Source organism: Rhododendron vialii, chromosome 3a (assembly GCF_030253575.1).
Source record: "Rhododendron vialii isolate Sample 1 chromosome 3a, ASM3025357v1".
Taxonomy (NCBI): domain Eukaryota; kingdom Viridiplantae; phylum Streptophyta; class Magnoliopsida; order Ericales; family Ericaceae; genus Rhododendron; species Rhododendron vialii.
The window spans coordinates 3,302,457-3,325,434 of record NC_080559.1 but is presented as its reverse complement, the minus strand read 5'-3'; the positions used below and the strand labels follow the sequence as shown (position 1 = coordinate 3,325,434).

General features: G+C 38.3%; 2 protein-coding genes and 1 long non-coding RNA gene across 5 annotated transcripts; all 3 read left to right on the top strand.

The window, feature by feature from the left end:
- The first annotated feature begins 5,286 nt into the window (after window positions 1-5,286).
- On the top strand, window positions 5,287-9,294 carry LOC131319534 (uncharacterized). The gene is made up of 2 exons (XR_009197993.1): window positions 5,287-5,540; window positions 8,536-9,294. It is a non-coding gene; the product is annotated as an uncharacterized LOC131319534 (long non-coding RNA).
- Window positions 9,295-13,128: 3,834 nt separating this feature from the next.
- Window positions 13,129-16,481, top strand: LOC131319516 (uncharacterized). Its single transcript, XM_058349798.1, has 2 exons — window positions 13,129-14,530; window positions 16,161-16,481. The coding sequence occupies exons 1-2, from the start codon at window positions 13,254-13,256 to the stop codon at window positions 16,183-16,185; spliced, it is 1,302 nt and encodes a 433-aa protein (XP_058205781.1). The 5' UTR covers window positions 13,129-13,253; the 3' UTR covers window positions 16,186-16,481.
- Window positions 16,482-18,023: 1,542 nt separating this feature from the next.
- Window positions 18,024-22,318, top strand: LOC131319146 (uncharacterized). Of its 3 annotated transcripts, none has more exons than XR_009197906.1 (3): window positions 18,024-19,585; window positions 21,614-21,720; window positions 21,922-22,318. XR_009197906.1 is itself a non-coding variant. In XM_058349287.1 (2 exons), exons 1-2 carry the CDS (start codon window positions 18,705-18,707, stop codon window positions 21,636-21,638), a joined length of 906 nt encoding a protein of 301 aa, XP_058205270.1. In that variant the 5' UTR covers window positions 18,024-18,704; the 3' UTR covers window positions 21,639-22,318. The 3 variants fall into 3 exon arrangements, 1 of the variants encoding a protein (XP_058205270.1); XR_009197905.1 differs by having other exon boundaries at window positions 21,614-21,739; XM_058349287.1 differs by having other exon boundaries at window positions 21,614-22,318.
- Window positions 22,319-22,978: the final 660 nt, after the last annotated feature.

Genomic DNA, 22,978 nt, shown 5'->3' with positions numbered 1-22,978 from the left:
TAGGCAAATCAATCCTCCCGAGAAAAACTTTTTTGTAACCCTTGTTTCTATCTTCAGTCTGGCATCTTGTCAACTATTAGGCACGAGAAAAAATTACAGAAAGATGTGAGTTTTTGGTTATAAAAAAAAAAAAGAAAAGAAAAGGGCAAGGGTTGCCCGAGACTTTGGGGTTTTCGGTGGAGGCGAGAGGTTTTTTTTTTCAATTTCAATTTTTTTTTTTTATTCTAAACAAGAAAGAAAGGGGTTCACGACAAAGGATCATTATGCACTGTTCGTTTAATCGTTTCTTGCACCAAGAGTTTTTGCTTCAAACAACTTTTGAGTTTTTTAGATCACGTTCACATTATATCATTCATTCATTCACTGGTCATGGTTTTTGGTGCCGTTTGTTGCTGTGGCCGAATCTTTTGGAGATTGATTCGAAGCTGGTTGAATCCAAAGATCCGGCATGAAGTCCGTGGTGTATCTATTGGATCTTGAAGAAGCTCTAGAAGCATCGGGATTGGCGAGCATAGGTGAAGGATTGGGTAAGGTTTTTACTATTTTGTAATCTGCATTTCTTTTTTATTAATAGAATAAATCAGTAGTGTTAGGCCGTGGTTTTGGCCTAGAGTTATTTAGGACTCTCAGTTTTTCCACGTAAATTGTGTGTATCTTGTCTCATTTTTATTTTACTACACTACTCGAGTTTTGGTTTGGGTTAATCGAGTTAAACATGTTCATTTATATTAAATTTTAATCTATTAATCTTCTGTAAAACTAGTAAATTTTTTTTTTTATATCAAAACTCCTATTCACCCCCTCTAGGTGTAGTTCCACCGCTTCCGCATAATTTCAGTTTCTTATTACTCCCACTAGTATTCAAATTCCGTGCGAATTTTTGCTCATGGCAATAAGTAGTTAGAAACATGGAAAATTCGCGTTTAAAGAATCTTATAAACTTCTCTCTCAAATAACTCTGTGCCATAACCAAAGGGAAGTAGGTAAAAATGCAGTCGAATATTATAAGAAAAGAAAAAGGACTAATCAACATGGCAAATGCTAACATAAGCCCAAAGGGTGCACGATTGTGTCACACTTTTCCAAGACAATGTCAGAAGTGTTGGACACGCGCAGTAAGGAGGTTCTGAGTGGTTAATGTATGAAGCAAAGTACAAAACTACCCCATCAAGTTTCTCTGTCCGACTGTCCCCTCCCTCTCTCCTTCTATCTGGACCGTAGATTTAGGCCCCGTTCCGGTTCACCTTATTTTTTTAAAAGTTCTTTTTTTTTAATTTTTAAACTCAAATATAATGAAAATGAAAAATAATATTTTGATTTTTGTTGCACTGTATAAAAGATCTCTATCAAACAAAATCCATATTGATAGAAAAATTATTTGCGCCAATACATAATTTTTTGAACTTGAAATTACCTTCTTTTTCCCAAAACCTTCCTATTTTTTAGTTGGAACGCCACCTTATACTACCAGTACCACCATGAAATAGGTAAATATTAGGCCCCCGTTTCAGAAACCTTCTTAAAAAATAAACAGCTTATTTCATATTTTTAAATTCAAAAATAATGTAAATGAAAAATAATTTTTCAATTTTTTTTGCTTCGTATAAAAGATCTCAACGAGATTTTTCAAACAAGATCCATAGTGCATATTTTTATATTTCAATAAGCCTCTCATTTTTTGAGTTTGAAATTGCCTTCTTAAAAAATAAGGGCTTATTTTGAGTTCTAGAACCCACCTACTCCCTTCGTCCCAAATTGTCCGCAAAACGGAGTGTTAAAAATAATGCAATTTTTTCAAGAAAAAATTCAAATTTTTTTTCACAAATTAAAAATACTCATTGATATCTAGTAAGTTGTTGAAAAACTTTTGATTTTTTCTTGCAAAAATTGTATTATTTTTAACACTCCGTTTTGAGGACCAGACAAAGAATTTGGGACATATGGAGTACCACAATGCATATGAATCCATTTGTTTTTACATCTCTAATTTCAAGACCACACAGAAAGAGGGGAGAAAGTAATGAATAAAAAAGGAAGTTGATTTTCACACACTTTTTTTTTTTATATTTACATATCATTTTTTGTCTTTTAAAAACAAAAATACATACACTTTCAACATTAAAAAAGAAAAGAGTGTGGGTACTGGCTATCAAAAAAGAGTGTGAAAACCAATTCTCATGAAAAATCCTAAAACAAATGTACGTAAAAAAAGTGGGTTCGTTATTTTAAGAGCTAACTTTTGTGGATGGATTTTGGTATCATTTGTTCTGTCTCCTCTACTTTTCTTTCCATCCTCTACTAATTGAACAATTTTTTTCCTTTATCTTTGGACATGAGACTTTGATGTGGTTGATATACACACGGGACGGTTCTGCGGACAACCAATTAAACACCTAAAAAAGACTCCAAATCTCAATCTCTATGGTTTGGAGATTTTACTTGGTGTGAGTGGGTCTAATAGAGAGCTGCTATGAGTACATCAAAACACTGTACATAACGTGTACGTGCAATTTAGGACCCTTTTCTGACTCCACAAAGATGATCAGAGTAGTTTATTTTGTTAAAAATATTTATTTTTGTTTTTAAAAAAAAATCAGCTTCATCTGATAACTGTAAGGTGTTTACAAAAATCAAACTTTGTTTTAGAATCCATGTAAAATTTTGAAGCAGAGTTAGTTGTTTTGTAAATGGCCTAACTGATATCTGGAGTTAATTTTTACCACACCTAAGCAACTATTTTGAAAAACATTAGTACACAGAGAGAGGATTATACATCTACAGAGAGGGAAAGAATGAACAGAGAGGAGACTCGGCCAGAAAAAAAAAATGAACAGCGAAAATCAGTACTACCAAAAAAGAAATAAAAATGCTTAAGGGCAAAAAGGGCATTAAAATAAAGAAACAATAGTGCAGGAGACTTTTTAAAAAATCTGTTGAAGGAAGGTACAGATTTTACACGTGGAAGCTTTATATTTAGAGGTCATTCCACTTTCTAAAAAAGTATCTTTTTAAAAAAGAAGGTAAATTTCAAGGCAAAAAATTATATGTTTACGCAAATAATTTTTCTACCAATATGAATCTTGTTTGATAGATCTCATTGAGATTTTTTAAACGATGTAAAAAAAATTGAAAAAATATTTTTTATTTTCGTTATATTTAAGTTTAAAATTACCTTCTTTTTAAAAAAGAAGATTTTTAGAAAAAATAAAACGGGGCCTAAAGAATCTGTAATTTGTCCCTCCCAATGCTAAGCCCATTGGGCACAGTATAGCAAAACCGATATATGCATTCAGTAAATGTTACCCACTAATCCTAGGGGACCGGATGTTTGGAGGGATGTTTGGAGGGACGTGTGCGTATGTGTTGTAAAGTTTTAGTGTGATTCGGAGTGATTTTGAATATGTTAAAGAGGTGAGAAGCGAGTTTGAAGAGCTCAAAATGAGCCTTGCTACACACAAAGACAATCAGATTTCATTGCGGAGCCCACCACGAGTTCCACATAAATCATTCGAGCCATTCATTAAATGTAAAATATTTTTTCAAGGGTCCCCGTAAAAAATAAGCTCAATCCGATACCTATAGGTGCTTCATCCAACCATCTATAGGTATCGGATTGAGCTTATTTTTTACGGGGACCCTTGAAAAAATATTTTACATTTAATGAACGGTTCGGATAATTTGTGTGGAATTCATGATGGGTCTCACAACAAAATCTGTGCACAGATTTTATGTATGTGTAGACTTTCTGGTTCAAAATGGGCACGAAAATCTGATGCAGTTTGGATTGGTACATACAAAACGGTGGACCGAAATCAATGTTCTAAAAGAAGGATTTAATCGCCGATTAATTAGAAATTTGGCTAAACCGATTAGATTAATGCCTAGAAGGTTGAATTAGTAGGTCAGGAGGTTAATCGGAGTTAGTTGGCGATTAACCGGCGAGTGGTCAGTCGGTGTCTAGCGGTGATAAGTCAATTAATCGGTTAATGGGCGATTAGTTGGCTATCGGTGATTAATAGGGGTAAAATCTATAATTTTGAAAAATCAAGGGGGTAACTGTTATATACTCATACTAGTTTAAGGGCTTTGAATCACAGTTTTAGGGCTTGTTCCACACTCAGTTATCGATTGATCGATCTCGGAGTCACCTGTCATATCTTTGTGTAAAGCACGAGATCTCCGAGCCGCCTATCGCCTCTCTCTCTCTCAAATTCGAGATCTCCTCTCACTCCACGTCTCCACCGACCTCGAACATTAGTGTTTTTTTTTTTTTTTTTAAAGCCAATACCCATATTGACACGTTAGTGATTCTGGAAACAAAGTGTAGTAATAATTTTTTATTAAATCTTAACACAAATTGTAGTATTGTTTGGTGAATATAAATAAAGTTATTATAATTGGTAAGTGACTAATAAATGAACTGCCCATACCCAGTACCAGCTGGTGTTATAATCATGTTAACAGTTTTCTGTAAAGGAGATATTTCTATGTCATATTTGAAAAACAATTGATGTTGGATTGATAGATGAATGTTCAATTTTTTATGAGAGTTGTCATGGGGGAGTATTTATGTATAAATAAACAAAAATCCGACTAATTGCTACAAGCCGATTAATCGGCGATTAATAGGTCTCGAAACTCGAAGGTGGTCGACCGAGCGACGAACGCCGAGCGACTTTTAAAACATTGACCGGAATAGAGGAAAACCAATAGAGAGCTGCTAAGAGCATGTACACCAGTACATAACTAAAAATGCTGGTGAACAGTGCATTTTTTTCATTTTATCTACTTATATTTTTTTTAACACTATACCAATATTATCTATTTTACTTATTATGTATTAGAATATTAATTTAACCTATGCATCGGTAAGAGGAGGAGGGGAGAAGAGGAGAGACAGTGAGGGGGAAATTAATAAAATAATATATACATGGTGAATAGTACTTAGATATATTTACCTATGCATGGATGCATTTTGCCTTACCATTTACCTAATCTAGTGCAATGCTCATTTGGGGGTTTTGGTTAGGTAAAATAGCTGAAAATCTATTTTAGCTCTTTCGATGTACTTGCTCTAATGGTATAGCAGTGAGTGTACAGCAGCCCCGTACAGATGTACAGCAATCCCGTTCAGATGGGTTTTGCGCCCGTCTCGGATCCCGCAAAATGATCGGAGCCTCTCATTTTGATCAAAACATATTATTTACGGTCTCTATAAAAAATTATCTCAATCCGATATCAGAAAAGACTTTTAAGAATTATCAAAGATGGAGCCACGTGCGATCCAGGTTTTTTCCTCTCTCTCTTCCTCCCTCTTCGTCGCTATTCATCTGGATTCTTCTAAACGACACTACGCCTGTGAACCCAGGCCTCTCAGCCCTGCTTCTGATGCCGTGCGAGTGTTTGCATACTCCATCGCTTGGTTGACAACGCTTAGGGTTTGGATTGCCTCAAATCGTTCCTCTGCCTGTGACTGCGATTCACGGTGAGTGCTATTTGCGAAGCAGTTCCTACGATTCACGGTGTGCGCTTAGGGTTTGGTTTGTGTATGCTTTGCCCATTTTGCCCGTTAAGTGCTATTCGCGATGCAATTTTCTGCTGTATTTTGCTTCTTTTCTGTGCAGCTCGAGTTTGTTTGAGTTGCTCCACGAATTTAGAGTACTATTTTCTTATGAATGATTCTGCCTTTGGGAGATCCTTTGCATGTTCTTTGGTGCTTTTGGTGCTTTCATGGATGTTTTGTTGAATTTATTTCTTCTATTGTTGTTGTGTTTGGTTGATTTTGCTTTGGGATCAGATTTCTGTGTGATTGGATTGTGTATTTTGTAATTGGGTCTGGTTCTTAAATGGCGGTTGTTTTATATTTTACATAAAAATTCATAACTTTTCTTTTGTGTGAGATTGTTGTTGGGCCACTGAAGAGAAATTCTATTTCTTAGTTCACAGTTTTGTTTACCTCAAATTGATAAGTTTCATAAGTTCAAAAGTCAGGGCTTTGTATGGTCTCTGAGTTCTAGAACACAAGTTTATAGTTTGTGATATCTCTTTTGTATAAGATTGTTGGGTCCTTGACTTCCAAAGTCATGGCTTTGTATAGCTTTGGATTTTTAGAACTGTGTTTAATTTTATCTTATATCTTATAGTCTGACAATATGGTAATTGATGCTCCTTTTATTCATTGGACTTATATCTAACCTTATAATAAAAGAACATTGGATGGGTGGGGATTTTTGGTTCAGTTTTTCCAATTGAGCCCCTGGATTGGAGGGGTTCTAGCTTTGCCTTCAGGGTATTAATGTCAAAGGCTATGGATGAATGTTGTTCTCAACTGAGCCGTATATCCCGTGGAACAGATGAGGCCACGTAGGGAGCGAGACATATTTTGCTCTACCTCTTTCTTTCTGTCTCTCATTTTTCTCGACAAATTCAATCTCGCAGTAGATTTTTGTCTGGGAAATACATATTAGGAATCGCCTTCTGTCTCTCTACCGCTGTGTCTTTCTCAATAGCTCTATTGTAGTTTGGGTGATGGAGAGCGAGCATTTAGGCTCCCTGGGCGAAGTTTTTTGTGCTTCATTCTCCTTGATTTTCAGTGGAATGCGTTGTGATTGGGGTGGGTTTTGTATTTTCCCAGTGGTTGGATGTTCTCTCGCCCTCTGGCGATAGTTTAGGGTATTGATTTTGTACATATCTATTGTTGTTGAAAATAGCTGTGATGAATGATGATCAATTTTTTGGGGTTCAAATCAGGATTTGAAGAATGCTCCCTCTAATGAATAGGTCTAAAAGTGCTTGACTTCTATGTATGGCAAAATCGTAGTGCTTTAGAACCTGTTACTATTGTATACACAAATTATTTGTTTTTCTACTTATTTGAGCAGATATCTACCAGAAATTGGTATTAAATGTTTTAAGGAGTACACAAAGCAATCAATTTTTAGCTCTACAAAACCTTGGTCAGACAAGTTAAATAGAAAATAAACACAAGAACGCAATCCATAATAATTGAGACTAGCACAGTACCAGCATCAAATTTCAGAAATGTCGCATAAATTACTTCAGGCCAGACAGAACCAAAGGCTTATGCGAATAGGAGTAGCGTTTAGGGTTTGGTGTTGCCTCCAAGTGTTGCTGCGGTAACTACTGCGATTCATGGTGAGTACTATTCTCGATGCAATTGCTGCTATATTTTGCTTATTGAGCCTGTTTGAGTTGTCCTATGAGTACAATTTTGGCTAAAGGATTTTGGTTCTGAGAAATTCTTTGCATGTTTAAAGTGAGTTGGATGTTTTGATGTACAATGTGTTCAGTTTGGGTCTTCAATGGAGTCTTGCTATCATTGGGTTGAATCGATCTTGCTTTTGCATGAGTTCTGGGTGTGAATGGTTTGTACGTTTGTTCATTTCATTCATTAGAAGATGGGTGTTTTTGTGTGTCTGGAGTTTCTCGTAGAAGGAATTTTTGCTTTATTTGGTTCTGTTTGCTGGATGTTTTGGTTGTGTATTTATATAGCTATCGATTACTTCAAATATTGAAATAAATTGTTTTTTAAAATAAATTTCTATATTAAACTCGGTTAAATAAAAATTTATAGCATGCATTTAAGAAATTCCAATAACCAAACATAGTATGGAGCACAGAGAAATAGGTTTGTGGTGTAATTTGCAAGTTCATGGGGGACTTTACTTGTGTTTTTGTTGTTGGTTTTGCAATTGATATAATTGTATTTTTCGAAGCTGATTATTAGAATAATGATGATACTTAGAACTTGTTTTTTTTATTCCTAACTCTCGCTCTATGCTGCGGCACTGTGGTTATTGAGAATCCGTTTGTTTTCTGCACTTTTGAAAGGCATCCAATTGCTGGAAAAGGAATGGGTGACTTTCTTTATGCTCTAACTGCGACAGCTGAAAAGTGGTTGTTGCTGTATTGTACTGAGAAGAAATGATAACACCGTTTACAAACCAGATTACAAATTCATTCATGATTATGGTGAGCGGTTAGGATTGGTGGGTGATTTGCACAGCATTCTAGGTATTTGCTTAGTACTTCGTATCTGCGTATATTAATGTTTATATATCTTAAGCCTTAACTTTGTTGCTTTACTGTTTTAGTCCTTTGACAAATTTAATTTTATTGTACCTGTATAGAATTGTATGAGTGGTTATTGGCTTAAATTTCCACTTATAGGTGTTGGTTGTTGCTGGTACTTAGTACTTGTTGCAGAACTGGACCTTAACTGGTTTAATGGTTTATTTTCCCCCTTATTTTTAAGGTTCAGTTTGGTTATTGTTGCTTTCAGTAGATCAATCCATATGTATTCGATAGCTTTTGCCACAAGGTGTAGGAAGTTTCTCGAGAGTTGTAACATGACTGTTTGGATTGTATTAAGGTATGGCTCAAGATCATGGCCAGTTTGTGTTGTCAAGATCATGGCCAGTTTGTGTTGTGATAATGTAATGGGGTGGGGTTGGAGCAAATTCTGTGCAGAGCACCAGCTTGGAAATGGTTACAAATTGATTTTATCATGTGCAGACGTCATGTTTGCCTTCTACATTTGACCATTAACTTGCTCGGACCAAATTTGTGTGCATGTGTTGAACGGAAATTTTTAATGCCAAGGTATGACTCTGTGCAGACATCATGTTGGCTTTCTACATTTGACCATTAACTTGCTTGGTTCATTTTTTTTACTTAGGTATTAGACATTGATAAATTCCTTGGTTTATTTCTAATCAATCTTTTTGGTTACATATTTAAACTACAATTTCTTATTGTGTAGGAATTTCTGAAAAGACTGTCCAGTTCTTGATCATTTAAACATCAAAGAGATTTCAATTGAAATGCGCAATCGAACTTGGACCATTCTTTATAGCGACCTGTCTCCCAACTATCCCATGTTCCTTCAATTTTTTCGAGCTCTGCAGCTGGAATGGACAGATTATGTTCTTTGCGCCGTTGGCAAATCCTACGTATAGTGTGGTGGTGACGCAATGTAGAGTAGCAAGAGAGTATATGAATGGTTATGACTTGTGCTGCTACTTGTACTTATGGTTGACTAAGGTGAGTTTTGGAAAACAATACAGTGCTTCAGATACATGTGCAGTATGCGCAATCATATGCGTTGAAGGGATTTATAAACTATTCGGGGAGAATAGTAAGAGGAATGCATGTGCAAAATATTAAGTTAGGTTGTATAACTTTTGTATTAGCTTTCAAAACAGTGCTGGTTTTGGTTTGTCTTTTGCCGTAGAATATTAATCCAATAAAATTTGCTTGTGTTGCTATTGCAAATATATTAGTTACTCCTATCTAATCCTGTTAAACACAAGCACAAGAAAGAATAGTACTCACATCTAATCCCGTTAAACAATCATAGCAAAATAGACATCAAAGCAAATCTATTGGCGTGCATGATTTGCAACTATGTCTAGCTTGAATACATTTGATCTTTTGCTTCAGCTCTTACGCTAGACAACAAAGCAAATCTTTTGGTCTCAATGATTTGCAATGTTGTCTATTCACCAGGCAAATTTTTTGGTTCAGACAGTTTGCTCCTAAGCTTTGGGATTATTAAGTACTTGTAAATTTCTGTAAATAACTTCTGCACATAGTTCTGCCCTCCAAATAGTCCAATTTAGTTATTTCATATTATGCCAACATATGAAGTAAAAAGAAATTCACGGGCACGAAATCATCGTGTGAGCATGAGGGCACACACCTAGTAACGATAACAATTAAAATGTCGCATTACACCTACCACATTGCAATCGCATGGCAAATGGAAATTAACGCCTTAACAACTAGAGCTTACATCTAAGGGAAGGATTCTCTAGAAAAAGCAACAAAAAAAAAAATGACATTACTCCAGCCTTGTCTGCAGATATTATGAGGAAGAAAAAGAAAGGAAAGAGAAAACGAAATGATAGAAAGAACTGAAGTAATCGCAGATCCTACATAAACGAATGGGGAACGTCTTGGATGGTACCGAATGGGGAAGGAACCCAGATCCAAAATAAACGTCATCTAGGTTGGAAGTAAACTTTCGGGTTTCGCGGGGGAAGGGGAAAGGTGGGGTTAAAGTACTTCTGAAAATCTTAAGCAACCGAGTCCTAAATAACAAAGACTATTGTTCCGCTACGATATATTATATTACTCCTAGAACATAAACAAAGGAGGGTCCTCAGAGAAAGCTTCACGAGCTATTCCAATTGATTCATCTCTTATTTTCGTGGTTTTCAAAATGGAATGCATGTGAGTGTCATCTAAGAGAACCAATACCCTTCTATTCAAAAACAAAACGCCAACCTGGGCACCACACCATGTCGCAGCTTATTTGCGACCATTGTAGTTTCTAACGTTTAGCCAAATGACCATGTACTTGTTTATGGATGCCTCCTAAATCTAGGCTTGACCCCCCAACTCTCGAAAAACTGCAGTGGCTATACTAAAACATACAGCAACATTGTGTGGTAGGTTTCAACCACATTAGTTTCAGGTTTCACCTAGCCTTGTACCATATTGTGGGCACACGCCCCAAAAATTTTAATTTTTGTGTATAAAATCGGGTGCGCCCTTTTTTGTTTGGAAAGCGCAGCGAAACGCTTTGATTCAGAGTCGCCACTCGGGTTTTAGCGGTATGCACCCAAGGAACCGAACTTGAAACGTTCTGCTACGTTTTTGATTTGAAAAAGGCTTGTAGACCGGTCCGTTGTCACCTTCGATATCTGAGGTTTGGGAGCCAGGTTACAAGAGGGAAAGGGTTTTATGGCACCTCTCTCACTCAATCCGGAGATCGATTTCTACTCAGACATTTTGTAAAACATTTGCATTTTTCTTTCTTTGATCATTTCTTTAGCCAATTAGGGTGGGGGAACAATTAAAGGGGATTAATACCATGACAAGTTGCATTTATATGACAAAATGATATGAATGATTCATTGAGGCAATGAATATAGATTGAGAACAAGCACCTGTGAACATTTTAGACAAACTGGAACACACTGGACAAGAATGCGGCACGCAAGTAGAAGTCTGTATGCACTGACCATGTCACTGCATACAGAAGTGATCTGCGTACTTCACTCCATAACTAGCGTGCGCCGATAGATCTAAGTTCACAGCTTCTGTTCTCAACCCTCTGGACTCTAGAAATGACCAGTGCACACCCAGGACAAATCTCACAAATAATATGGCAGAATAAATACAGGTACAGTCAACAGGAATGGATCTAGAGAAATAAAATGAACAGAACACCCCATAAATAGTGTGGGGGAACAAATAGAGGCCAAGGCTTAGCTGCCATGCAAGGGCCAGCCTCTGGACCTTGATATAACTGTCGTACGCCAGTCACAAGGGACTGTACGCCAGTTTTATCATTTATCTAGTGCTTAGCTTTGCATCATCCAGGTTTTGGAACATGACCAAAAAGATTCTAGAAGGCCTTCCAAAGCAAAAGAAACACATAACTACTATACAGTTCTAAAATACAGAAAGCTGTAAACTAGTTCTTAGCATGCAAAAAGGTGATAGAACGAAAAGGAAAGCAAAAAAATAGACGATCAATGATCCCCACGCCAGTATTGCACGTACTGCCATAACTGGCATACGGCTGTATAGGGCAAGCGTGTGCCACTGATGATTCTACACGATTTTTGAAACTTTGCCAACTTTAGGGCCAGGACTGGTATTGATTACCAGCCTTGACTCTACCAGCCTCCCTTAGGGGTCAGAACATGTTACAGAATAAAAGGTGGTATACCTTTGGATTAAGTTTGATGGAGTGTTGGAGCTTTGAACTTAAGGTATGAGAGATGGATGATGAGTGTAAGGATGCTGTGGTATGTGGAGAAAAGGTTCCTTGCTTACTCTTTCAAGGGATGAAAGAAGAGGTTTGAATGAGGCTCAGAACGCTCAAAGCTCAAACACGTTAACAATCTCGGGATGTTCTTGACCTTAATCATCATCGGGGAATTAAAAACCATAAGTAAACTAATCTGGACAACCTAGAATAGGGTGTCTACACATATCAAAGGCAACCAACAAGATATTCTGGTAGAGAGCCTGATAAAGAGCACTATAGCCACAAGACTTTAACCGACTTGATCTTACGACACTCACCCTGGACCTGGAGTTGGGAAAAACAAGGTGGAGCTATGTTGGGGGCCGATGTTTTTTATATACCTAATTTTGAATATTATTGACAATTATTCATATATAGCTACTTATAATTTTAATAATTTTGGTTTGATTTGATAAAAATTTAGTTATTTTACATTCTCATTTCTCAATTTCTTTCATAAATAAAAAATAAGTATGTGATAGTTATAGTAGCTTAAAGAATCCTTTCAATATACAAAATGTAATGAATTGAAAGTAAAAACCTTATGATATAATAAGTAAATGTTCTGATAAAAAATATGTGTCTATTAAGCTGGGCCTCCGAATTCAAAATCTTAGCTCCGTCACTGGGTGAAAAATAGGAGGACAAGGTTGGTGCATCAGTGCCCTATGTGGGTGTTTTTACTGTGGAGAACAAGCTTTAAGTGCAACTTCGTAAAGCTTCCAATTTTGGCAGCTTATTTCAGTTAGCTTTTGTTCTATGTTTCGGGTTCTCATTTCCAATTGTGTTGGAGAGTATTTGGTAAGATCTTTCCACTTTGATGGTAGTTTGTTTAATAAAGTGTTGGTGAGATCTTTGATTTCTTTGTAAACCTTGGTGATTGTGGAAAGTTCTCTCACTCCTGTGAAATAGGCATTGAGGTCGAACAAACACTATGGACAGTGTCTGTGTAAAATAGTACTGACGGTGAGAGATTTATCAATAGAGTTGAGGATCCACAAAATAACCATGTCATTGCATCGTCCCCAAGCTCAAGCTCCACTTGATTGGTGGCTGGTTTGGTGACACTTCCATCAACAAGACGGGCGTATGCTATCGGTGCCACCCTTTGATTGTCCAAATTCTCTTCCAACAAGCTGGTGTCGATGACTTAATTGCTAACGGGGTTAAAAGTTCAGGTGTCTAGTTGTAATTGACCAAAGGATAGGTAGGCTACTGCAATTTTGACCAAAGAAGAGGGTTTATTTTGCAATTTCCCCTTGTATATTAAGGATACACCCATTTCGCAAATTCGAGCTCGTTCTTTTGGTATTCTAGGGTTTCAAGATTTTTTGAAAAAAAACTAAAGATCAAATCGTTTTCAGTACAGTACCAATATATCTCCCTCCGTTGTCGCTCGATTTCATTTCCGATGTCAATGAAGAGGGATTTTGTGGGTTCTTCGTCATCATCATGGAAAAGAACAAGGTTTGATTTCAACGATTCTGAGGTATATCTGCTTTACGATATCTATCGTGGTCCTGTTAGGTATGTGATGTACAAGCTTGATACTAGTGCTATCGGTAATGATGATAATAAGGGAAATTTGACTACTGTATTCGAACTGCCTAGTGAGAAATATCCCCGCAGTATGGGCTCCTTTGCCCTGGGCTCTAGGATCTATCTGCTTGGGGGTGAAGTTGGATTTAACGGTGAAGTTGGTATTACTGCCAAGGGAGGCAGAAATACTCGACGCATCTCCGAAAAAGTGTATTTCTTTGATACTGCTGCTGCCATTTCCTCCTCTTCACCTTTATCAGTGGCACCTCATATGGAAGGTGGTAAGAGGTCACCGCTGGCCATTCATGTGGATGGGATGATATACGTCATTTCAGCTCTGCCTAGTCTCTATACTTTCTACAGTGAGGAGGAGCCATTATTCGAGGTTTTCGACCCACAGGGTAATGAGGGTGAGGGAGAGTGGTCTTCCTTGCCCAGACCTCCTTTCTATCGCCGCTCTAGTAACCACGGGAGCACTGAGATTAACGGTGCAGGCATGATTGTCTCGCATGCTGTTGTTGGCCAAAGGATTTTTTTCTTCACCACCAAAAAGGAGCAAGTGGACGTTTTTGATGTCTACAACCGCCAATGGACGCCTTTGAAGGTCCGCAACGGGTTCCGTTTGCCCTTTAAGGGGGCAGTCATGCCGATATTTGACTCTGCGTGGGCTGCCATTAGTACTTCTGTCCACCGTAGGTCCCCCATTAGTACTTTCAATCTCACGGCAGATTTTGGATTGGTAGGGAGAGAGGTTGAAGGCCTCGAGACTATCCGTCGTACTCCCAAGCCACCTCTAGCCTATGGCATTTATTACCATGTCCTTGACATGGGGAATGGCTGGGTTTGTCTTCTCAAATTTGGCAACGACAAGGAGGGCTTCGCCAATGGGAAGGCATACGTTTTTGCTACCGTCTTTCATCTTGTCAAAAAGCGCATGGATAAGGTCTCTTTTGACGAATCGAAGTATTGGCCGGAGGGTCAAAGATTGTTGCCCTTGCCCCCACCTCCACCAGGTGTCCAAAAGCGTGATCACAACAAGGTTATTGGAGAGATTCAAGTATTTGGTGCTGAAGAACTCCGCAGCTCTTTGTTTGCCCCTGGGCTCGAAAACTACAATACAAGTTACGCCGCAGTTGGTTGCTTCGTTATGTAAGTTGCTTCGAACCCCTTCCCTTTCTTTTGGTTTCAATTAATTGCTTTATCCCAGTGCTATTTTCTGTCAATTTTTTTTGTTGTGTTTTCTATTTCCTTTGGAACCATATTTCATTCTTACAATATCACCTTAACCTTTATTTTTCCCCCTCCGAGCGTGGATTGTGAGTGTTTTTGTCCACTATTTCTATATATATCTGGTCGAGAGTACATAAGATTGGGAAACTAGAGATTTAAAACAGACGGGGGGAGGAAGGGTAATCATCTTCACGCAGGACCGGATAACTTGCACAAGTAGTAGCTTTTTGTAACAACAAATAAGTTTCAGTTAGGTTGCCTGCTTTGGAGTACGAATTGACTGGAGGTACGTAGATCTTAGAGTGATGACGAGTTGTCGCTATACAAGGGAATATGCTTTTAGAATACTGCTTAATATCTAGATATGAACCAGAACTGCGGATAACATTTTCAGGCATTGAGCATCTTCAGTATTGTCTTCTAAACAATGTCCGTTATGACGATGAAAAAAGCACCATCTGTTGCATTATAATGAGTAGTATAAAGTCTGATCCTCCCAGCAAGTACTCTCAAACATGATGAGGAAAAGAGTTTAGAGGTAAACAGTCTTAACGAATCTATCGAAGGTTTAAAAATGTAGTTTGTGTTCTCTGTGTTTGAAGATCTATGGTCTTGTTTTGCTTCATTTTTTGTCCTATATTTTATCTTCGAGGAGATCCTTGTGTCAGTAAAGATTGCTTTCGATGATCAAGAACCAGAATTCCACAGGTCTTACTGCAGTAGATGCCCATATTTCTTGACCACCAGCGGGCAAGCTATATGCTATAGTTTTTGTGGGTCTGGTCCATGCTCTTTGTTCTAGAGCAAGGCGTCCTAATTTGTTTGGGCAACCTCAGCCGGCCAGGGGGAAGGAGGGAAGAAGCCATTGCCTGACTTGCAACTGGAGGGTAATTTGTAAAGCAATTAGCTTGTGGGTTGTGTGTTTTTGATCCCTCTTATCATTGAATATCTCCAAGTGTCCTAAGCAGTTTCCATGTTTTGATGACCTCATTGTGTATGTATCCGTGTAGCCGTATAAATGACTATATATCTATGCACACAATTTACACATACTCGGGAAAATATTGGTGTTTGCACAGTCACGTGTAGTTGCTCGTACATGTATTTGTTGCGCCATATTCCTACAACACGCCTCGTTTTCCAACCTGGTTCCTCTTCTACGTAGAACATCAACAAGCACGGAGCAATATGTGTTAAACTGCTGCTCTTTAATAAGTTGAGGCCCTATATTAATAGATTATGAGAAATGGAGAAAATTGTGCACCCCAATGTGAAAACTGTTCTAGTTTGGTGGTTTTTGTGTCTCTCCCCATGAGTTCATACATGTTGGATGTATTGTGAAGGAAAAAGCTGCTTAGATAAGTACACTCCCATTTTAGTTCCGATTACTTACCAAAAAAAAAAAAAAAACTGCCCTTAGCGAGATCAAGAACAAGGCGATTGCAGAGAAACATGAATGGACGGGTTATTTCACTTATGAAAGCTTTGCTGACATTTACTACTTTTTATGTTTTATCGTCAGAGTTTTGAATTTTTCTGAATCTTGCAGGAAAAAACAATCTACTCCCTCTTAATATCCAGTTGGTCTTGGGGAATAGCACGCAGTTAATCTTTTAGTGCTGGTTTGAGTCGAGTCGAGTCGGAGAGCTTGCTTGATAGTGGTAACGAAGCTTGGATCGATTAGGCAGTTTCCTTTCTATCTTTTCTTTTATTCTTCTGAGTTTATCTTAGAACATCTTGTAATTATATGGTTTGATGAGAAATGACACTAAACTTAAGTTGCTATCATTTGTTGTCTGGGTAGCAGTGGATTGACATTGTATTACTATTAATGTGTTATTTGCTGATATTTTACCTTTTGCATGCTAAAGTATTTGTGTGGATCGTGGAATCATGGTGAAATTTGTGGGGCAAATAGCACTTGTCATCGTGCCGTTCCACGGCCCGATCTTTAGTGGATATTTGTTTCATACAGTTAAATTATGGTAACGAATTTTGAGAAGCTGAAGTCGTGAAGTTTATCTTACAAGGTTTTTGTTTTAATTTCCTCCAATTTTAAGATGTTTTTGTAGTAAATTTTCCGTACACGACCTTCAAAACAAAAGGGAAGTTATGCACCAGCAAAGAGCTGAAACTATCATCTAAACTTGCTAGTATAGCTACAAATGGGATCCGAAAAGCTTCATTTGACTCTTAAAACTAACTTTTACCTAAATTTGATCGCCTTCGTTGACAGCTAGGGCGTGTGAAATTGTGGGAACCCTCTACCATTGATCATCTCTGAGCATGTAAAGACCTTCAACTTCTTTTTTGACTTGAATTTGGTTGAGGTTTTAGGCCCAGAAGTTGATCGGGTCGCTGGCACAGTATCTCTCTTTCAAATTCCCCGAATACGTGAGTTTGGAAATGTTATTACGTTCATGTTTCTGTGGCACCAAAACCCACGATTCTGCATTTTTATTTCACAAAGTTGAACCACATGCCCTGCTGGGTTTCCCTGGCTGCAAACCAAATTAACCACGCGGAATTTTTGCGAAATATTGATTTGTTAAATTTGTTTCACCTTGTTTGACAAACTACTTTAGGAAATTTTTTATCATGCTCTCTAGGAAACACCACATAGTTGTTTCAGAATATCAGGAACCTGTTTCCATGGATAAATGAAAGCAAACTTAGGCGCGTTTCGGCTTTTGGGAATTGGGAGTTTGCACAGCGCATTCTGAGACCAGGCGGACAAATGGTGCATGCATGCAAGTGGGCCTTGTTCAAAGAAATTTAAAACGGGTTGAATTTGGTTTACAAGATTAAAGTTTTCCTCTCCTTAATTTGTAACCAATCTTACCTTGGTGTGGTTTCCATGGCAAACAAGTTGGAAGTTGATTGGTCAATGCTAGTGTAAACCAAGATGACCACCCTTTGATTGTCCAGATTCGATCTCTTCCAAAAAAGAAGTTTTTCAGTGCCGGGTGGGCACCGGCTGCGTGGTGCCGAGCACCATCTCTGCCGTCCAAACGTGTTTTGGACGGTCCAGATCTGTTTGGGTAATTTGTAAGTGTAAAATTATCAAAACATACTCTTAAACTCAAACAAATCTGAGCCATCCAAAATATGTTTAGACGGTCGAGATGCCTGCTCGGCACCATGTGGCCGGTGTCCACTCGGCACTAAAAAATTCTTCCTTCCAAAAAGCTTGGTCAGGAACCCGAATCCCCGTCAACGGATTCCGTTTGGTAGTTGACGTCGATGGCTTAATTGTTGACGGAGTTAAAAAAGTTCAAGTGTCGAATTGTCATTGACCAAATGATAGGTGGGGTCCTGTAATTTTGACCAAAACACAGGGTTTTTTTTTGTTTTTTTTTTTGCAATTTTCCCATGCAGTATTTTACGTATAACAAAAGTTACAAAACCCGCCCTGTAAATCCGAGGGTTTCTCGTTCTTTTGTATTCTAGGGTTTTTTTGGTGGTGGAGGTCTCAGAGTCAGGACTGCCAAGGCGAACCTCGGCAAAAGCCTGTGCGTTTCTTCGTTTTGGGTATTCTGCTTCGAAATAGTATTTGTTTTATTTCAAGGGTTTTTTGTTTGTTTAAAACCTTAAAATTAAGATCAAATCGTTTTCAATACAGTACCATTATATCTCCCTCCGTTGTCGCTGGATTTCACTTCCAATGTCGATGAAGAGGGATTTTGTGGGTTCGCCATCATCATCATCATCGTCGAAAAGAACAAGGTTTGATTTTGATGATTCTGAGGTATATCTGATTTACAATCTCCATTGTGGTCCTGTTAGATATGTGATGTACAAGCTTCATACTAGTGCTATCGGTAATGATGATGATAAGGGAAACGATTCGACTAGGATACCAAATTTAACTACTGTATTTGAACTGCCTAGTGAGAAATATCCCGGCTCTATGGGCTCTTTCGCCCTGGGCTCTAGGATCTATCTGCTCGGGGGTCAAGTCGGACTTCACGGTGAAGTCGATTTCGTTCTCCAGGAAGGCAGCAATACTGAACGCATGTCCAAAAAAGTGTAGTTCTTTGATACTGCAGCTGCCATTTCCTCCTCCTCTTCACCTTTATCGGTGGCACCTCCTATGGAAGGTGGGAAGAGGTCACCGCGGGCAATTCACGTGAATGGGATGGTATACGTCATTTCAGATATTCCTAGTTTCTATACTTGCTACAGTGAGGAGGAGCCATTATTCGAGGTTTTCGACCCACTGGGTAATGAGGGTGAGGGAAAGTGGTCTTCCTTGCCCAGACCTCCTTTCTATTGCCGCTCTAGTAACCATGGGAGCCATGAGATTAACGGTGCAGGCAGGATTGTCTCGCATGCTGTTGTTGGCCATAAGATTCTTTTCTTCACCACCAAACAGGACCCAGTGAACGTTTTTGATGTCTTCTACCGCCGATGGATGTCTTTGAAGGTCTACAACGGGCGTAATACCAACCGTTTGCCCTTTAGGGGGGCAGCCATGCCGATATTTGACTCTGCGTGGGCTGCCATTGGTACTTCTCTCGGCTGTATGTCCCCCATTAGTACTTTCAATCTCACGGCAGATTTTGGATTGGTAGGGAGAGATGTCGAAGGCCTCGAGAACCGTTATACTCACAAGCCACCTCTAGCCTATGGCATTTATTACCGTCTCCTTGACATGGGGAATGGTTGGTTTTGTCTTCTCAAATTTGGCAACGACGAGGAGGGCTTCATCTTCGTCAAAGGGAAGGCATATGTTTCTGCTACCATCTTTCACCTTGTCAAAAAGCGCACGGATAAGGTCTCTTTTGGCGAATCAAAATATTGGCTGGGTCAAAGATTGTTGCCCTTGCTCCCACCGGGTGTCCGAATGCATGATTACAGCGAGGTTATTGGAGAGATTCAAGTATTTGGTGCTGAAGGACTCCGCAACTCTTTGTTTGCCCCTGGGGTCGAAAACTACAATACAACTTATGCCACATTTGGTTGCTTCGTTATGTAAGTTGCTTCAAACCCCTTCCTTTTCTTTTGGTTTCAATTAATTGCTTTATCCCATTGCTATTTTCTGTCAATTTTTTTTTTATTTTGTTTTCTATTTCCTTTGGAACCATATTTATTTCATTCTTACAACATCACCTTAACCTTTATTTTTGCCCCTCGGAGCGTGGATAGTGAGTGTTTTTGTCTTCTATTTCTATTTGTATCTGGTCGAGAGTATATCCCCAAAAGCCCATTTGACTCCTTAACTATTTATCCTATCTTTTTTTAGTTATCAGTTTGGTTGCCTTCTTTGATGTTTGAATTGACGGGAGGTAGATCTTAGAGGGATAACGAGTTGTCACTATGCAAGGGAATATGCTTGAGAATACTGCTTAATATCTAGATATGAACCAGAACTGCGGATGACATTTCGAGGAATTGAGCATCTTCACTATTGTCTTATAAACAATGTCCGTTATGACGATGAAAAAAGCACCATCTGTTGCATAATAATGAGTAGTATAGAGTCTGATCCTCCCAGCAAGTACTCTCAAACATGATGAGGAAAAGAGTTTAGTGGTAAACAGTCTTAACGAATCTATCGAAGATTTAAAAATGTAGTTTGTGTTCTATATGTTGAAGATCTATGGTCTTATTTTGCTTCGTTTTTGTCCTATATTTTATCTTCGAGGAGATCCTTGTGTCAGTAAAGATTGCTTTCGATGATCAAGAACCAGAATTCCACAGGTCTTACTGCATTAGATGCCCATATTTCTTGAACACCAGCGAGCAAGCTATATGCTATAGCTTTTGTGGGTGTGGTCCATGCTCTTTGTTGTGGAGCAAGTCGACCTAATTTGTCTCGTTAATCTGGTAAAGGACCAACTCCAAGCTCAATAATCAGATTACATCATACGTCTTGTAGGGGTTCAAAGCGATACCTTACAGAACAATCTATTTGTTGCAAAGTGACGTGGTGCATGATATGGACTTGCTTCCATGTATTGTAGTAGGTTAACTTGTCTCGACTAGTTGATTGTTTACACCCCTATGCGTTTGGGTTGTATATGAAGTTACCTTTTCATAGATTAAAATTCTTTGGAAGCACATTGTTTTGTACTGCTTGTGTGAAAGGGATAGAGTAACTTTAAAAAAGGATGTTTGTTTGGGGAACTGCAGCCGGCCAAGGGAAGGAGGGAAGAAGCTTTTGCCTGACTTGCAACTGGAGGCTAATTTGTAAAGCAATTAGTTTGTGGACTGTGTGATTTTGATGTCTCCTATCATGGAATATCTAAGTGTCTAATGACCTCATTGTGTATGAATGACTCTGTATCTGTGTACACAATTTACACACACTCAGGAAATTGTGTTTGCACAGTCACATGTAGTTGCTTGTACATGTATTTGTTGCCTGTAAAAATTATGGATTGATTAGCCAATCTATGAAACTATCAAGCAATCACCTTGTGCTTTTGTTCCATATGTGTTTTGATTCCCCCTATCAACGAAAAAAAGGGCCAGCTGAGTTAGGAGGTTTCCCTGTTGTTGTCAGAAGATCATTGTGTGTGCAGTCATCTAGATATCATGTAATTGCTTGAAGTGCACATCTTTATATGCACGACCAGGCAAACACACACATGAGCTGTTTTCCTAGAATACATGAGCCTTGTCTTCCTACCTAGTTCCTCCCTCTTGTACAACATCAACAAGCACGGATCAATGTGTGTCAAACTGCAGGCTCTTTAATAACTTGAGGCCCTATATCAATAGGTTATGAGAAATGGAGAAAATTGTACAACTCACTATGAAAACTGTTCTAGTTTGGTGGTTTTTGTTTCTCAACTTGAGTTCGTACAGGTTGGATGAATCGTGAAGGAAAAAGCTGCTTAGATAATTACTTCCATTTTAGTTCCAATTACTTGCAAACAAAAAAGTTGCCCTTAAGAAGGACGAAGCAATTGCAGAGAACCATGAATTGAAGGGTTATTAATTTCACTTCTTAAAGCTTTGCTGACATTTACTTGTGAATTTTCCTGAATCTTGCAGGACCAAACAATCTACTCCCTTGTAATATCCAGTTGGTCTTGGGAAGTAGCACGCAGTTAATCCTGTAGTGATGGCTTGGATCGAGTTGGAGAGCTTGCTTGATAGTGGTAATGAAGCTTGGATTGGGTAGTCTCCTTTCTTTCTTTCTTTCTTTTCTTTTTCTGAGTGTGTATCTAAGAACACCCCGTTATTATATGGTTTGATGAGACATGATACTTAAATTATGTAGATTTCATTTGCTGATAATTGCAGTTACTTTTTCCTGGAGTCAAGACAACCAAGGATCTCATTCGTACTTCCTGTTTCAGGTGGATGTGCGGAAGCAACTTATACAGAACTCTGCTAACATGATCAACCTTGAACAACTGGATATATGACCCGTATCATCATCCGATGTACAAGGGGCAATTCTATGTACTTAATGGTTTAAAAGAGCAATCTAGCGTGTTTCTGATTAGCGTGCAAACATTTTTAAAGTGTTCTTCTGAAGCAGCTGATTCTTTAGTTCATCCGTCCATTTCCTTCCAAGTATGCCTGGATAGATAGGGAGGAGGGTTTCAATACCTCTGGTCATAGATTTCGCCCTCAAACCCTCTGAACGGATACTTGGTATCATCAATCATGTATGCAATTTCCAATAAGTGCAAAATGCACCATGTATTAATCTTCCATATTTGAAGAGAGCAGTTGCAATAGCTTACCAAATTGTGATTGAGTTGGCAATCATTTAGCCACAGCAACAAGATTAAGTTATGCCTGCATTTTTCCGGGATGTGTGACAAGTATAGTCTCTTCATTTTCAGCTGTGTTCATCTCCTTTCCAGCTACTTTCTTGTCTGTTTTTTTTTTTTTTTTTTTTTTAAATTTTTAATCGTAAGCTACTTTCTTGTGCAACTCACCATCTTTGGTGTGCAAGTTTGGCTGCAGAGAGATATTAGACTGGGGTGAGATACAAAACCCGCCAATCTGCAAATGGTGTCTGATCTGGTTCGAATTGTTCAATTACAGTCATATCAAAGTATAGTAACACAAAAATGTGTACAATAATTTGCCAAACATACTGGTGTGACATTGCATGATTAGTGATTGTGGAAGAGTTACTACTCAATTGTCAATCATATAGTGCCACATCTGCAACATGTGTAAATTCTTGTAAGTGTATAACTAGATTTTACTTCCATATTTTTAACGTTTGAACATCGAAGACAAATATTCTTCATCTTAATATGCAGCGTAGATGCTCTAAGTTTCCGAAAAACATGATTTTCGTGTGCATAATTATTTTTGGATCAATATTTCGTGCATGATTATCGTAACTAACGACAAACCAAAATTATATAAAAGTGAAAATTACCCAAATTAGGT

What these genes read in the sequence shown, in the direction of transcription:
- LOC131319516 (XM_058349798.1), top strand. Translation starts at nt 13,254, where the DNA reads ATGTCAATGAAGAGGGATTTTGTGGGTTCTTCGTCATCATCATGGAAA. An exon ending in GCAGTTGGTTGCTTCGTTAT is followed by an intron (nt 14,531 to 16,160) that starts GTAAGTTGCTTC and finishes TGAATCTTGCAG; the next exon opens with GAAAAAACAATCTACTCCCT.
- LOC131319146 (XM_058349287.1), top strand. Translation starts at nt 18,705, where the DNA reads ATGGAAGGTGGGAAGAGGTCACCGCGGGCAATTCACGTGAATGGGATG. An exon ending in ACATTTGGTTGCTTCGTTAT is followed by an intron (nt 19,586 to 21,613) that starts GTAAGTTGCTTC and finishes TGAATCTTGCAG; the next exon opens with GACCAAACAATCTACTCCCT.